General features: G+C 45.3%; 1 protein-coding gene across 1 annotated transcript in view; it reads left to right on the forward strand.

Moving 5' to 3' along the window:
• The first annotated feature begins 7,363 nt into the window (after positions 1–7,363).
• TSC22D1 (TSC22 domain family member 1) overlaps positions 7,364–16,113 on the forward strand; it is a 131,477-nt gene continuing 122,727 nt past the window's right edge. Inside the window, 3 exon segments of the mRNA XM_055335797.1 lie at positions 7,364–7,572; positions 7,575–8,977; positions 8,979–10,376. Coding sequence (XP_055191772.1) covers positions 7,453–7,572; positions 7,575–8,977; positions 8,979–10,376 — 2,921 coding nt within the window. The 5' untranslated portion in view covers positions 7,364–7,452.

The following is a 16,113-nucleotide window of genomic DNA, read 5'->3' on the forward strand; positions in this document are numbered from 1 at the left end:
ATAATATAAATATTACCTAATTTATTACCTATTCAAATATGTATTGATATAGGTGTAATTTAACAACCATTTTTATGTCAGTTCTGACTTGAATAAGGAGTATGTTTAGAAACTCTTTAATAAATAAAATCTTAAAAAAAAAAAGAAACTTTAAACATCAAAGGTAAGTCACTGAATCGGCATTATCATGTGATCCCATTCCTATCTATAAATAACTAGGGCAAAAGAGCACCTGGACCTTCTCTTCCATTTTTTTGATGGAAAGCTTGGTTGGAATTTTTGCAATTAACTTTATGTTTACCTCAGTTATATACTTAATTATCCTGAGTTTAACAAGTGTGTATAGCATGTAATAAAACAAATCAATTATGTTGGGCTTTTTCCTCCTAAATTCCATCTCACACTTTACTTTGAAATTCTAACCTCTCCTTTTTAAATCATTCTAATTTTATCCTTCATATAGAAAGGTTTTGTAAACACCTTCCATATGTAAGCAATACTATTGCCTGTAACATTACGTGGTTGTAACATTAATGGATTTTATCTATGTTTCTGTCTCCAATTATCTTGTGTACATCTAAGATTTTTTTTCTTTTTTTAAAGTATATATATATATATATATATATTTTAAGATTTTATTTATTTATTCATGAGAGACACCCAGAGAGAAGCAGATACACAGGCAGAGGGAGAAGCAGGCTCCTGGCAGGGAGCCTGATGCAGGACTGGATCCCCAGACTCAGGATCAGGACCTGAGCTGAAGGCAGCTGCTCAACCGCTGAGCCACCCAGGCATCCCTCTTCTTTTTTTTAAAGGTATTACAATAAGAAAAGATTTTGGCCTTTAATGAATTACTGTTTTTCTTCTACAATGAAATTAACTGGAAATGTCAATTTAAATGTTACTAAAAACTACCTTATCAGTTTTTTTTTTTTTAAAAGATAAAGTCAGAACAGAGGGCGAAAATGAATGACCAAAGGAAAATTTTATATTAAGGAATGACTTCAACAGCCATTCCTTTTCCCTTGAGCTTTGAGACTTGAGAATACACCTAACTGTTCATGAACCTAATGTTTAAATACAAAGAAACACTGGCTGCTATGATTTGTACTTTTTGACCTGGTTTTGGTTCATGCACGGTAGAAGGACAGACGTCTTATTAGAATTATGATACAAACAAAAATAATAAATGTATTTATTTCTATAATTTTATTCAAAAAGATGTACAAATACAAATTGGTCCTTAGAACATATTGAAAAGGCTAGATTACTATTGTCTCTATTCTACAGGCACTCATGTTCAATAAATGCTAATTGCTAAAATGGGAAAACATTTATCTTGTCCTATATAGACAGCGTTCCTCAATTATGTATGATTAATGCCTTTTTTTCAGTCGACATCTGCTTTTGATCAGTGAAAGATCATCCAACTTACCAAATCGTTGTTCTGTTCATTTATGTCCAGTTCCTACATGACCACAGTAGAGTCTGAAATACGTACACTCTTTCTTAGAATGTCTCTGCATTGCGAGAAAAGGATGCTCCCAGATCCTTTGGAGGCCTCATTAGAAAAAACAAAACTGTGAGTACTCTGTAGAAAGTTAACTTGGGAGCTAGAATTGGCAGGAGACTGATCTAAGGAAGTGGCTGGAGGCAGCTGTGAGGGGTGGTTACACTACAGCCATTTGCATCGCAGTCTCAGCACTTGCCAACTTGTGAGACCTCAACCTCTGGGCACCTCACTTTACTTATTTGTAAAGTGGGGTGGGGTAATTATAGTCCCTACTTTATACAGTTGTGAGGATTGAGATAAAACACTTAAAGCATTTAGAACAATGTGTAGTACAGAGTAGGCATTAAGTAAATATTAGCTCTCATCTGGGGAGATTTGGAGTGTTATTTGACTATAGACTTAAAAAAAACCCTAAATTAACAAATTCCTTCTTTTTGCATTGTCACTTCATGGTTCTGTAGCAGAAGTTAGGATTTTTTTTCAATTGTGAGAAAATTCTCTAAATTAACACATTCATAAGTCAGAAAAGACTATAGCAGAATCTGTAACATTTATATTTGGTCAAACAGGCAAAAAGTCTTTTATCCTCTTCATGAAGAAGAAAAGCTGTATGTAATTAGTGTGTGTGCAGCATATCTTTCTTGGCATTCAAAAGCATTAAAAGAACACTCATTGATTTCCAAGAAAGTTTTGGAAAAAAAAAAAAATACCAGTCCCTAGAGTTCAGACTGCTTTTTTAGAAAAATCTCTCCACCCAGAGGCATGGAATCTGAAATTTAGAGGACCTGAGTATCCAGACTTGGGTATAAACTATGGACAAGTTATTTAATACCTCTGTGATCACTTCTAAAATGAGAATGTCTTTTCCTTCAAAGGGTAGAATTGTGTATCAGTGTGCCCTCTGAACCATAAATTAAAATTTCTGAATTCAAACTTCTATTGTTTTATAAGAATATCTCCTTTGAGGATATAAAATTGTGTCACTGATCAGAAACATACTTGTATTAAAAAATTAAATGCTGCAAAAATTAATTAAAAGCTAAACTGCACTTATTGAAATTTGAATGAGAAATTTCAAAATAAGCATTTTGTGCTATTTACAAAAGTCAAATAGCATACACTACTTCTGGTCTCATTTAAAAAATTTTCTAGAGAGCGAATTGATTCATAAACATGCTGTAATATCCCTAGGCATAAGTTTCTGCATTTGTAAAAATGTGTGACCTTTTTTTCAGATGGTATTTAAAGTTACAGATAAGTAATATTGATGACTGAAGCATTGGTTAGCTAGAATTACTAGGCATCTTTTCTGTACACGTTTTTCCTTAATACCTGTCTTTGCCACTCATCGCTGTTCTGAGTGTTCAGTATTCTCCTCCTGCCCTTTGGAGGCATTACTTTTGGAGAATCACTTGGTTTTAAAGACCGACCCATTTCACGGTTCTCACAATTAGGTAAGTTGTGTCATAATGTTCAGCAAATTTTCTATTTCATGGCAGGAAAAAAAACACTAAACACAGCCAAAGACACGTTTGTTTTCAAAGTCGCAGTAACTAGATTTAAGTGAACACTGCACTACAGTCAACAGAGAGTAATTCAGAGCTACACCTTCAGAATGTAAACGGGAAATTCAGTCTTTCAAAAGGCAAAGGAGAACTCTAAGTACTAAGTTCAAAGGATTTAATGACTTCATTACATATAGCACTCAGCATTTCATATTAATGTAAAAAAATCCAGACTTTTAAAATTAAAAGGCGGTAACAGAACGGCAGGCACCTGGCTGTTCAAGTGCTTCTGCTTGTTTTAATGTACTTAAAATGGCCACAGAAATGCTGGCAACCGAGAGATCCAGAGAGGTTTCTAAAACTCAGGTTTCCATAATCGCAGGGTTGATCCTTGTATCTTAGTGGGGCTTGATGCAGCCTAAACAGGAATTTGGAAGTGATATGACAGACAAAAATGAAATACGTTTGAAAAGGCCATATTTTCCTATGACTTACATTCTCCTGGAAGTTTTTTCTTTTTTTGAACTTCCTTTTAAAAGAAATAATACTACCAACCTCCCTACCCCCAACAAACCAGCCCCAAACAATATCCTTTACTACTACTGGTTATCAGAACGAGTATCTGCTTTCGTAGGGCTGTCTCAACTTATTGTCAACTTTGGATAAGACTTTATTGTAAGTTTCATCTGCTTCTAATCCTATCAGTACAATCATAGAGGGTATTTAGGGTCCAAGGGTGTGTGTGTGTGTGTGTGTGTGTGTGTGTGTTGAGCTGTTGTTGTTTGGGGTTATTCATTTTTGTTTGGGGTAATTTAAAACTTGGACCTAACACAACATTTTGAGAGATCAAGAACATTTTCTTTCATAGGAGTCCAAAGAAACATATTTTGTCTATCTACATCCCATTGCAGGTTCAAATGGCTAGGATAGTTTCTATTTTCCACTCACAAACTATTAAATAGTATGTCAGATTTGCATTTCAACCATGGATGGCCACCATTAACCACCAGTTTCACCTGCAATAAAAATTGTCGGATATTAAAAAAATATATTTTTGTAAAATACACGAATGGCCATGGGTGTGTAGAAATACATTCATTAATATCATACCACAAGTGCCATTTCTTCAAACGTATTTCATTTTTATTATCACACCATTTTCAATATTTGTGGTCACCTACTTTGTACCTAGCACGGAGCTCCACATTAGCAATTTAAAGTAAAAAAAAAAAAATGTATTCCTGCGTTTGGGTTCAGTGGGGGAGACCACAGAAAAAGCAACAATATATTATAACTTTGACGAAGGATATACACAGGGTGTTGAGGGTGCACTTTTATTCAGTGGTACAAGAGAATGGTGACTCTGTGGAATGGAATGAAGAAAATGTAGAGAAACCTAAAGCTAACGTGCCGAATGGACAACTAGATGTCTATCAAACTGTGCAAGAGACTACAGCTCTTTAGGCTCAAACAAGCTCCTGAAGTCGGATTATTACCCCACACAGCTGTGAGATTTCCTAAATTAGAGGTCTAACCATAAAAGTTTAGTCCTGTAACAACCTAAACAAACAAACAGATAAATAGATAATTAATTAATTATTAATTAATTAATTAATTAATTCTCTCTAGGATTTTCCCCTACCAGTTTGTTGTTGTTTAATTCCTGGGCGAGGAGCACATTCCCGCTTAGTAGCACATTCTAGCTTAGAGCTGGAATGTTTCGACGGGTAGTGCTAGGGAAGCAACTTCCAGTAAACTGCCTCCAATCAGATCTAACGTTGCTTCTGCAGAACTGTGTTCAGACCGTGCAGGTTTTTTGTTTGTTTGTTTGTTTTTTTGTTTTGTTTCAAACTGGAATTGCAGATGGCTTTTTCTTTTTCACCTGCAAAAGGTGGTCTTCATTGATCACTGCACCTGTGTGGCCACCAGGACTTTGGTCTTGTAAGTCCAACCCACAGGGTGGGTGAGGTGGGTCGGTGGGGTGGGGGCTATAGCCTAGACGAAAAGGCCTGCGAGCTGGAGACCAGCTCCACCTGTTGAGGTCAATTAGTTTACAAGGGCTAGAGGCTGCGGCTTCCCTCCAGGTAGGGATGGGTAGGGATGGACTGCAGGCAAGCACGCCCTCTCCAGACCGCAGCCTGCCCGGGAGGAACCCCGGCAGCTAAGAGCAAGCAGCTGCAGCAGCTGCAACAGCTGCCGGGGCTGGCGCACCCCGGCCCGTCGAAGGGCGAGGGGACCGCATGGCAGTCACCACCGCACTGCACAAAAGGCAGCACCTACCTAGGAGGCGCTCGGGCCTGGCGCGGTCCGCGGAGCTCGGGGCGCAGGAGCGCGGGGGCGGGGGGGCGGGGGGTGGGCGAGCTCCGCCTGCAGGGGGCCGGGGGCGCGCCCAGGTGCAGCGGGGGGGAGGGAGGGGGGGGTGGTGGTGGGAGGAGGAGGGCTCCGCCACGCGCCTGGGAAGAAAGCCTGACTCATGTCGTGTCGTGGCGGTGGCGGCGGGCTCCTGGGAACTGCAACTCGTGATGCTGTTGCTGCGGAGAAAAGCCTCATTACCCATTCCGCGGGCGGGCAAGGGCGGGGGGGGGGGGCGCGGACACCCACCCCCTCCCCGGGGCGCGCACTCCCGGGCCCCGCCCCGCCGCGCCCCGCCGCGCCCCCTCCCCTGCCGCGCGCCCGCCCGCGCCCGCGCCCGCGCACGCGCACCGGCCGCGAGCGAGAACAGAGCGGACACACCTAACCTGCGCGCGCGCGCCCCGTGCCCCGCCCCCACTCGGGCCGAGCCGCGCAGCCCGACCCGGATCCGCTCCTCCGCCCGAAGCGCCCCTCCCCTCCCCTCCCCTCCCCTCCCCTCTCTCCGCGGCCTCGGCGCCTCCGCCAGCCTTCGGCAATTTCCGGCGCTCGGCGAGGCCCGAAGCCCCGCCGCCGCCTCCTCCGCCGGACCCGGCTTTATGTCTGCGGCGCCGGGGCGCATGCGCAGACGCCATCTTCCTCCGGCTCCTGTGCCTGCCCCCTCCCCCTCCCCCCTGCCGCCGCCGCCGCCGCCGCCTCCTCCTCCTCCTCCTCCTCCTCCTCCTCCTCCTGCGCTCGGGCGCTGGTCCCTCCTCTCCCGCTGCCGCGAGAGACTGGGGGACGCGGCGGAGCCGGAGCAGAGCACTAGTAACAACCACCCCGGCCCCCTCCCCGCCCGCCCGCCCGCCCGCCCTCCGCACCCACCCACTCGCCGACACCGGCCAGCCCCACCTCCCGCTCCTTTGAACGGCGTCGGCTGCAGCCGCTTGCACCAGCCCGTCTGGCCCCCAGCGCCGCCGAGGAAGGAGCCGCCCGCGAGGACGAGGACGAGGGCGAGGGCGAGGGCGAGGGCGAGGGCGAGGGCGAGGAGCGGAGCGGCTCGCAGCCCGCCGCCGCCCCCCGGGGAGGCCCGGGCGCCGGCCCCTTCCTCCCCGAGGACGCGTGCCGAGCCGAGGCGCCTGCCCCGAGGGAGGAAAATGCTCGGGCTCCATGGCTGCCAGTGATGGAGCGGTCCCTGCGCTCCCGCCGCCGCCGCCGCCGCCGCCGCGCCCCGGCCGTGCTCCGCGAGGACCCGGCGTCCCTGCGCGCCCGCCCGCGCCCCGTTGCTGGGCTCACCGTACCGGGCGCCCCGCCGCCCCGCTCCGAGCCTCGCCGCCCCGGCCCCGGCCCCGGCCCCGGCCCCGGCCCCGGCCCCGGCCGCGGCCAGCGTCTGCTCACGGAACAGCCGCCGCGAGCCCAGGGGGTTTGAGAGGGTCCGCGGGGCGCGGGCGGGGAGGGCCGAGCGGGGCCGGCGGGGCCGGCGGGGCCGGCGGGGCCGGGAGGGGACAGGCTTGAGCGACCCTGAGCTCGGGGCTCGGGGGCGGCGAGGGGACGGCGGCCCCCGCTCCGCGCCGCCTCGGCCGGTGCACGGCGCCCGGGAGGCTCTTGCAGCGGCCGCCGCCGCTGGGGCCGCGGTGCCCCCGAGTCGGCCGGAGAAGGTGGGCATTTGTCGGCTTCCCCACCTCCTCCTCCCCCTCGTCCCCCACCCCACCCCGCCCCCACCCTCCCCCGCCCCCGCCCCCGCCCTCCTGCCCCGCACCCCACGTGAAGGCGGACTAGAAAGGGGGGTGTGAGGCCAGAGGGGAAAGTGAATGGCGGAGGGCTGAAGGGGTCCCCCCACCTCTCGGGCCGCCCTGTTCACCCTCGTTCATCCTCCCTCCCCGAAGCTCGCCCTCGAAGGCCGGAGCGGCCGGCGCCTTCTGCTGAGGAGGAGGAGGAGGAGGAGGACCCGGAGGACCCGGAGGACCCGGAGGACCCGGAGGACCCGGACCCGCGCCGGGCGGAGCGTCAGGTCCCGTTTTCCTCCCCGGCGTCTCGAATACAAAGATTACGGTGCAGAAGAAGGAAATTGCACTCGCCTCCTCCGCCCCCCCGGCCCCCGACACAATGCACCAGCCGCCCGAGTCCACCGCCGCGGCGGCCGCGGCCGCTGCAGACATTGGCGCTAGGAAGATGGCGCAGCCGGCGATGTTCCCTCGAAGGGGCAGCGGCGGCGGCGCGGCGGCGGCGGCGGCGGCGGCGGCGGCGGCGCCCCTGCGCTCAGCGCGGCAGGTACCGGCGTCGGTAGTAGTGTCACATCTTCCGAGGATCTTCCGCCTCCGCCGCAGCCGCAGCCGCAGCCGCCGCCGCCGCCTCCACAAAGCCTGAACCTCCTCTCGCAGGCTCAGCTGCAGGCTCAGCCCCTCGCGCCGGGCGGAACTCAGATGAAAAAGAAAAGTGGCTTCCAGATAACCAGCGTCACCCCGGCCCAGATCTCCGCCAGCATCAGCTCCAACAACAGCATCGCCGAGGACACGGAGAGCTACGACGACCTGGACGAGTCCCACACGGAGGATCTGTCGTCCTCCGAGATCCTCGATGTGTCGCTTTCCAGGGCCACCGACTTGGGGGAGCCTGAGCGCAGCTCCTCGGAAGAGACTCTCAATAACTTCCAGGAAGCCGAGACACCTGGGGCAGTGTCTCCCAACCAGCCCCACCTCCCGCAGCCGCATCTGCCTCACCTTCCCCCGCAGAACGTTGTGATCAATGGGAACGCTCATCCTCACCACCTCCATCACCACCACCACCACGTTCATCACGGGCACCACCTCCACCACGGGCACCACCATCCATCCCATGCCGGCGTGGCCAGTCCACCCATCCCCGGAGGGCCTCCCTCAAGTCCGGGGTCCAGAAAACTCTCTGCCCCTGGAAGCTCCGACAGCGTTGCACCAGCTGCACCGACTTCTGCTGTATCATCGGGAGGCTCGCCTGCATCCGTAATGACTAACATCCGAGCTCCAAGTACTACCGGCAGTATAGGTATAAGTTCTGCTACTGGCACCACTACGGTGAATAATGTTAACATCACTGCTGTGGGTACTTTCAATCCTAGCGTGACGGGCAGCATGCTTAGTAATGCCAGTATAAATGCCAGCAATATTCCTAGTGCTGCTAGTGCGAGTGTCGGGCCTGGAGTTGGCAGCGGTGTGAATGTGAATATCTTGAGTGGCATGGGCAATGGTTCTTCTGTTTCTTCCTCCGCTGTTGTTAACAGCGCCCCTAATGCAGCTGCAGGGATGACTGTGGGATCAGGTTCCAGTCAGCAGCAGCCACCGACAGTTAACACGTCGAGGTTCAGAGTTGTGAAGTTAGATTCTAGTTCTGAACCTTTTAAGAAAGGTAGATGGACCTGCACCGAGTTCTATGAGAAAGAAAACGCCGCACCTGCTGCAGAAGGTGTGGCGATGAATAAAGTGGTGGAAACTGTAAAACAAAACCCAGAAGTGACTTCTGAGAGGGAGAGCACTAGTGGGAGTTCAGTGAGCAGTAGTGTCAGCACACTGAGTCACTACACAGAGAGTGTGGGAAGTGGAGAGATGGGAGCCCCTACTGTGGTGGTGCAGCAGCAGCAGCAGCAGCAGCAGCAGCAGCCGCCCGCCAACTCTTCAAGGTATGGCTCTTCAACAGATGGATTTCAGTAGCTCTGGTCCTCAGAGTATTTCAGCAGTCAGTATACCACAGAGTATTTCTCAGTCACAGATCACACAAGTACAGTTGCAGTCGCAAGAACTGAGCTATCAAAAGCCAGGTCTTCAGCCGGTCCCTCTGCAAGCCACTCTCAGTACCGCGACAGGTATCCAGCCATCACCTGTGAATGTGGTTGGTGTAACTTCAGCTTTAGGTCAGCAGCCTTCCATTTCCAGTTTGGCTCAACCCCAACTGCCATATTCTCAGCCGGCTCCTCCAGTGCAAGCTCCCCTTCCAGGGGCACCACCCCAACAGTTACAGTACGGACAACAGCAAACGACTGTATCTGCACAGATGGTCCCAGGCCATGGTAAACCGGTGACTCAGAATCCTACTTCAGAGTATGTGCAGCAGCAGCAGCCGCCGCCGCCGCCACCGATGCTCCAAACAGCGGTGTCCTCGGGACAGCCCAGTGCTGCGGCCGTGGGAGCAGGAACGACCGTGATTCCTACGGCCCAGCCACAGAGTATCCAGCTGCCAGTGCAGCCCACCGCGATCCAAGCACAACCTGCAGGGGCCTCTGGCCAGCCTGTTGGCCAGGCTCAGACGGCAGGATCTGTGGTACCTACTGGCGGTCAAATCGCAAATATTGGTCAACAGGCAAACATAGCTACTGCAGTGCAGCAGCCCTCTACCCAAGTCACACCTTCAGTTATTCAGCAAGGTGCTCCTCCGTCTTCACAGATAGTTTCACCTGCTCAGACCGCGATTATTCATCAGGGAGTTCAAACTAGTGCTTCGAGCCTTCCTCAACAATTGGTCCTTGCACCCCAAAGTACCTTGTTAACTGTGCCTCCCCAGCCGCAAGGAGTAGAATCAGTAGCTCAAGTTTCGCAGCAGTTGCCTGCAGTTAGTCCTTTGCCCTCTGCTAGTAGTATTTCTGTTACAAATCAGGTTAGTTCAGCTGGTCCTTCTGGAATGCCTTCTGCCCCAACAAACTTGGTTCCACCACAGAATATAGCACAAACCCCTGCCACTCAAAATGGTAATTTGGTTCAGAGTGTTAGTCAACCTCCCTTGATAGCAACTAATATAAATCTGCCTCTGGCACAACAGATCCCACTAAGTTCTACTCAGTTCTCTGCACAATCATTAGCTCAGGCAATTGGAAGCCAAATTGAAGATGCCAGGCGCCCAGCGGAACCCTCCTTAGTTGGCTTACCTCAGACTATCAGTGGTGACAGTGGGGGAATGTCAGCAGTTTCAGATGGGAGTAGCAGCAGCCTAGCAGCCTCTGCTTCTCTTTTCCCGTTGAAGGTGCTACCGCTGACGACACCCCTGGTGGATGGCGAGGATGAGAGGTAAGATTATGCCGTGTTTCTGCAGACATTCAGCAGATTCAGAGTAGTGAATCTATTGAGTAGCTTTGTACATGCACAACATTTGTCGAGAGCATTACCTCTTTTTTCATTTTTGTGTGTGAAAATCGTTTTCGTGGTAAGTTTCCTAGAGCAAGAGTGTCATGGAATGGTTTCAGAGTGGAGATAGCAGGTGGGTGTAAGTATGCAAACTATTTGACAATAGTTATTGAGTATTATTAAGTATAGGTCTGAGGGCACCAGTTGTTTTTTTTGTTACTTACGCTTTTTAAAGGGATTTCTTACAGAAGATTTTTGCTAACCTATATAATAGTTCATCCATTCCTTTGAATTACTAAAATCCTTATGATCATCTCTGGGGGCTGGAGGGGGGGGGTGCTGTGGTTCCCACGAATGTTTCTCCTTTTCACTTCTACTGTGTTTGATCTTAGTCTGCAAAAGATGATGTTACCTGCTTTCCCTAGTCAGACATTATAGGAAAGATGACCTAGTCTGGGTTATATAGGTTACCCTTATACTGTAATTGACCAACTTTTGTACACTTATTTAATGGTCATTTTATCTGAACCGAAGAGGAATGGGAATCCTAGAAAGTATGTCATGGGGGAGGGGCGGGGCTTACACCGTCAAAATAACCAGATTTATCTTTGATAGTGGTAGTCTGTACATTTTATTTTCCCTTTTGTATAGTGGATCAAGGTGGTAGCCATTTTAAAGAATAAGGAAAGTCTTGAAGGGTTGGATTTATAGGGGCATGGAAATAAGACTTTGTTCTCCTGTTAATCTATTCCACCTGTTCCCTTCTTTGCCAAAAAAATACATAAGGCCAAAAAAAAAAAAAAAAAAACCACTATTAAGCCAGTGTTTTCATGATTGAATTGGAAATAATGCTCTAACCATGCCACTGAATCAAATTGTGTCCTTTAAGCTGACTGATTAGAAAGTTGTGAAATCTCTAATGATTCTACATGGCTTTAAACAAAGTTGATTTTTAAAGGAATGTTCTTGTCACAGATTTGCCGGTCTGTGACTAACCTTGATCAAAATAGTATCATAGGGAGTTAATGACCAAGGCTATTTATTTTAGCCATGCAACTCGGAATAAGCTCTAAAGACATTTAATTATTTTAGTATTAGTTGGAGATTTTTGTGATGGAACTTTCATCAAACCAATTGGAAATTTATATACTAAATGTCTTTGTGGTTTTCACTTTGGAAAAATTGAGAGTATTCCAAAAGAATTGCAGTTTTTAGAAAAAGAGAACAAAGGCCAAACGTTCCAGTGAGGTTTTCACGATACATATATTTTTTTTAATTACTTAAGAGATGTTAGTTAAAAGTATGGTTAATTGATATAAAAATCCTGAAAGACAAGATTTTAAATTATAATTTTTTCAGGAGTCATATAATTAAAACCTTGTTACCTAACCAAATGAATTCCGTATCACGTATACAAAGTTTACTTAAGAGGACCTCTTCTAGGATGTGGTTTCCTTAAGAGTCCTAATATAATTACTGATAAAACTCTGTTTCATAGGTCAATATTCACACCTGTAATTTCTAATATTCACTATAATTTTAAATAATTATTTACCCCAAATATTAATGTTTTCTAAATCTAGAGTGTGTGATTGAGTGAAGCCCCTGAAAATCAGGTATTATGTGGATACTGAATCCAGCAAGATAAAAGACAGATGAAATACACAAATGAAAACCACACATTTTGAATTGAAACCTGCCATGATTTTTGTTAATTACCATTTGTGGTCTCCTGGTTGACTTTCTCCTTTTCTTCCCCTGGTGGTAGGGCATGATAGAGCTTTCCACAACTTGCTTTTCCAGACAATTAAAGTCAGATGTTGCCACTTAGAAGTAGGTTTTTAATTGTAGGGATAGAGGGCAGTTTAAGGTATTTAGGACAAAATTAATTTTTCCATACGGTAACTGAGAGGAAGATTAATTAGGGGTGAATTATGTAGAAAGATTTGGAAATAAAGGAACAAGAAGTATGATTGAATATTGGTGTGAAGTAACTTGAGTTGACTCTACCTGTTTTGAATTTACTACATATTTGAACCTTTGTTAGTTAGCATCAAAGTCATCAAAACCAGGAAAGTTTTGTTTCATAGGTATCCTTTAAATGCTGAAAAATCAAAATGTGTCACCCCTAAAATACCTGTAAAAGTCAATAAGGGGAAACATGTATATTATTTTTTTCATGGTGTTTCACTGCAAATTATTTCTTTTATCCCCAAAGTTTAGAAAAAAGTTTCATTTAAACTTGCCCTTGGAAGGGAGTTTGAGAATATCTACGAGAGAAAAAAGTGATAATGATTATAAAAAAAATTTTTTACCTTTCTTCCCATGGTAGCATCTGTGTCACTTGCATCTTCTGAGGTTTGCTCACCAATTTCTCTCTTCAAGAGGTAGAAGGGGGGGGGCGGTACATTATAATTTCAATATTATGACTTAGAAACCATGTTAGCAATGAAACTTTTTTTGGTGGTGAGGCAAATGAAAGATGGTTATTCTTTAGGTTTCTTTTGAAATAATACTCAACGCTTTAAAACTTAAAATGTTTATTAGGTATGTGGAACATGCTTTCAGTTGATCATTGGGCAAGACCATAAATTAGAAACATGGGTCAGGCATTAAGATAATAATGTATCTTGTTTTTTAAAATTCACTCTCATTGAAAAGGTATTAATGTCTTATTTTATCCTTTTACATGAACTTACCTTTATAAAACAGGGAAAATATAGGCATTTCACCCTGATCTGTGGTCTTCTGTGTTTTCCAACTATTAGTACAGCCTTTTATGTAAAACTGGTCATACTTCTATTCATCCTGTTAAGACTCAGCTCAGATGTTACCTCTAAAGCATTCCCTTTACCCAGAACATGTTGTTTCTTTAGCACTTTTTGGTATTCCTCTATTTAACACACTGCACTCATTCAATTATAATTATGTTTACCTGTCTTCCTCACAAGACTCTGAGCTCCTTAAGGGCAAGAACTAAATATTTTTTGAACAAATTAACGAGGTGACCTTTCTCTCTCTTTTTTTTTTTTTCTGTCACTATTTAAAATTTATATTGTTTCTCATCTTAAGCACAGCTATTAGAGATTCAGGGTCATACAGCATATGCAATAAATTGAAAAGAATAAAGACGCTTGCTTTTTTGCACTTATTTCACCTCATCATTATTTGAGGTGAATTGATACCTGTCTTCTGAATACAAATGCCTGTTATGTAGTGGGCCCTCAAATTTTGTTGAAGAGGAAGGAAAGTCTTATCTATGAAATAGGAGTAGTACTCATTTTTTGCCTACTGAGGATGGTAGCATTAGATAAAATGTTTTAACTATAGAATACTAAGCTACAGGCTTTACTTTTTTATTTAGGTTGTACCTGCACAGTTTAAAGAGTAAAAAAGTTTACATGATTATCAAAACAAACAAAAGCTTCCTGTCCCCTTCCTTTTCCATTTTTTCCTTTCCCAAAAGCAGTCACTTACCTCTTTTAGTAATCCTTGTCCTGTTTACCTCTTAGTTTGTAAACAACATGCTTGTATTGTTATGGGATATGCAACATGGCTTTGATGGGTAGGAGCATGGACTCTGGAATTCGACTGTAGGTTTGAATCTTCTCTGTCAACTGTTTTATGTAACATTGGGCTACTTAACCTCCCTCTACGCCTCATTTTGCTCATGTAAAAAAAAAGTGGGGGTACCTATGTCAATAGGGTTGTCATAGGAAATGAATTTGGGAAAGCCTTTAGAACTGTATCTAACTCACATGCCCAGTATAGTGTGTGTTAAATAAAATACTCTCTGCTTTTGTTTTGCTTTTATTAACTTCCTGGATAGAAAAATGAAGATTTAATTTTGTTATCAGCTACTCCACTAATCTCCCTTACCTCATGGCACCCTTTCTTCTTAATGGTTATGATTTCAGCATTCTTGTAAAATAATACTTTTCGTGTGCTGTACAATGTACCACACTTGCCTGCCTCCCTCCACCACACCCAAGCTATCTAGTACATGTAGAATGTATAGTATATATATTTCTATATATTACTTAACATATAGAAATGTTAGTAGGTCCCCACCCCCCCGCCCCAGGTTTTCGTCTGTTTCCTCCGAATTGGCTTTATGCCCATTTTTGCTTTGCCTTATGGGACAGAGCCTTTCCTCAGATGTCTGGTAATTCTTGGTCATCTGCTTGCACGTTAGACTAAAGAGCTTATCTTGTGTGACTTGTTGACTGTTAGCTTTACCATAGGGTTCTCTGGCTGAAGTTCAGTGTCTCTGCCCCACCCTGTGGCTTATTTTTTGCTGTAATTATCACTAATTCACCTTTTTCATTGACTGTCCCTTGAGATGTTCAGACATACCAGGTATTGTTATCAATTTTATCTTCCTGAGGCAGTGTCTCATGTCCCTCTGACCTCCATTCTGGACTGAGTGTCTTCTAGACTTGGTACACAATCATTATTGTGGGATTCCCTTCACTTTCTCCTGGGGTTGGCTTTCCATTTTGCAGTGATCCATGTCATGTTCATTCTTGATTTACTTGATGTTTTAAAATCGTTTTAGGAGTGCCTAGCTGGTTCAATTCATAGAGCATGTGACACTTGATCTCAGGATCATGAATTTGAGCCCCATGTTGGGGTGAGATTATTTAAAAAAAAAAAAAAAAAAAAGGAAAAGAAAAAATTCTAAGGGGTGCCTGGCTGGCTCAGTCTGTAGAGCATGCAACTCGTGATCTCAGGGTTGTGAGTTTGAGCCTCATGTTGGATGTAGAGATTTCTTTACAATCTTAAAAAAAAAAAAAAATGGTTTTAGTTTACCCTGACACTTGTTTGATTATTTGGTTAGGTTAAGAATACTACATGTAAAGTTGTAATGTTTTATAATTTTACTCCATTGCTTTCTAGCTTCCATATTGCTTTTCAGAAGTCTGGGTAGTTCTCATTTCTCAAATATTGTGTGTTGTTTTAATTTTTTTCTCTGACCTTTTTACTCCCCTCTCTCTTCCCCTCTCTCACTCTTTAATTCTCTGAAAGCTTTTATGATTGTATCTATTTCCAGGGTTTGGAAATTTTATAGTAATGGGTCCTTCTGTAGGTCTCTTTTCATCCATCTTGTTGAGTACTTGGTGTGCCCTTTTAATATGGAACCATCTTTTAAAAATTTTTTTAAATTAAAATTTTTTTTTAAATTCATGACACACACACACACACACACACACACACACACACACACACACAGGCAGAGACACAGGCAGAGGGAGAAGCCAACTCCATGCAGGGAGCCCGACGTGGGATTTGATCCCGGATCTCCATGATCATGCCCTGGGCTGAAGGTAAAGCGCTGAGCCACCTGGGCTGCCCCTGGAACCATCTTTTGATTCTTGGGATATTTTTTTTTTTTTTTGAATGAGGTCTTGGTTATAAATTTCCCATTTTCTGTTTTTTTTTTGTTTCCTTTCTCAAACTCTTCTTATTGGGGTTATGGATCTTCTTGACTTTTTTCTAATTTTCTTGTATTTTACTATTTTCCATCTCCTTTTCTATTTGCTCCATTTTTATTGAGTTTTCATGTATTATATATTTAATTTCCCAAATCTTTTATTTTTTGGTCCTTGCTCCTTCTAAATAGTATCCTGCTATAGAAACAATAGTACATTCTCTTACATGAATATATAAACATTATTAT

The sequence above is a fragment of the Nyctereutes procyonoides genome, unplaced genomic scaffold (assembly GCF_905146905.1).
Source record: "Nyctereutes procyonoides isolate TBG_1078 unplaced genomic scaffold, NYPRO_anot_genome, whole genome shotgun sequence".
Taxonomy (NCBI): domain Eukaryota; kingdom Metazoa; phylum Chordata; class Mammalia; order Carnivora; family Canidae; genus Nyctereutes; species Nyctereutes procyonoides.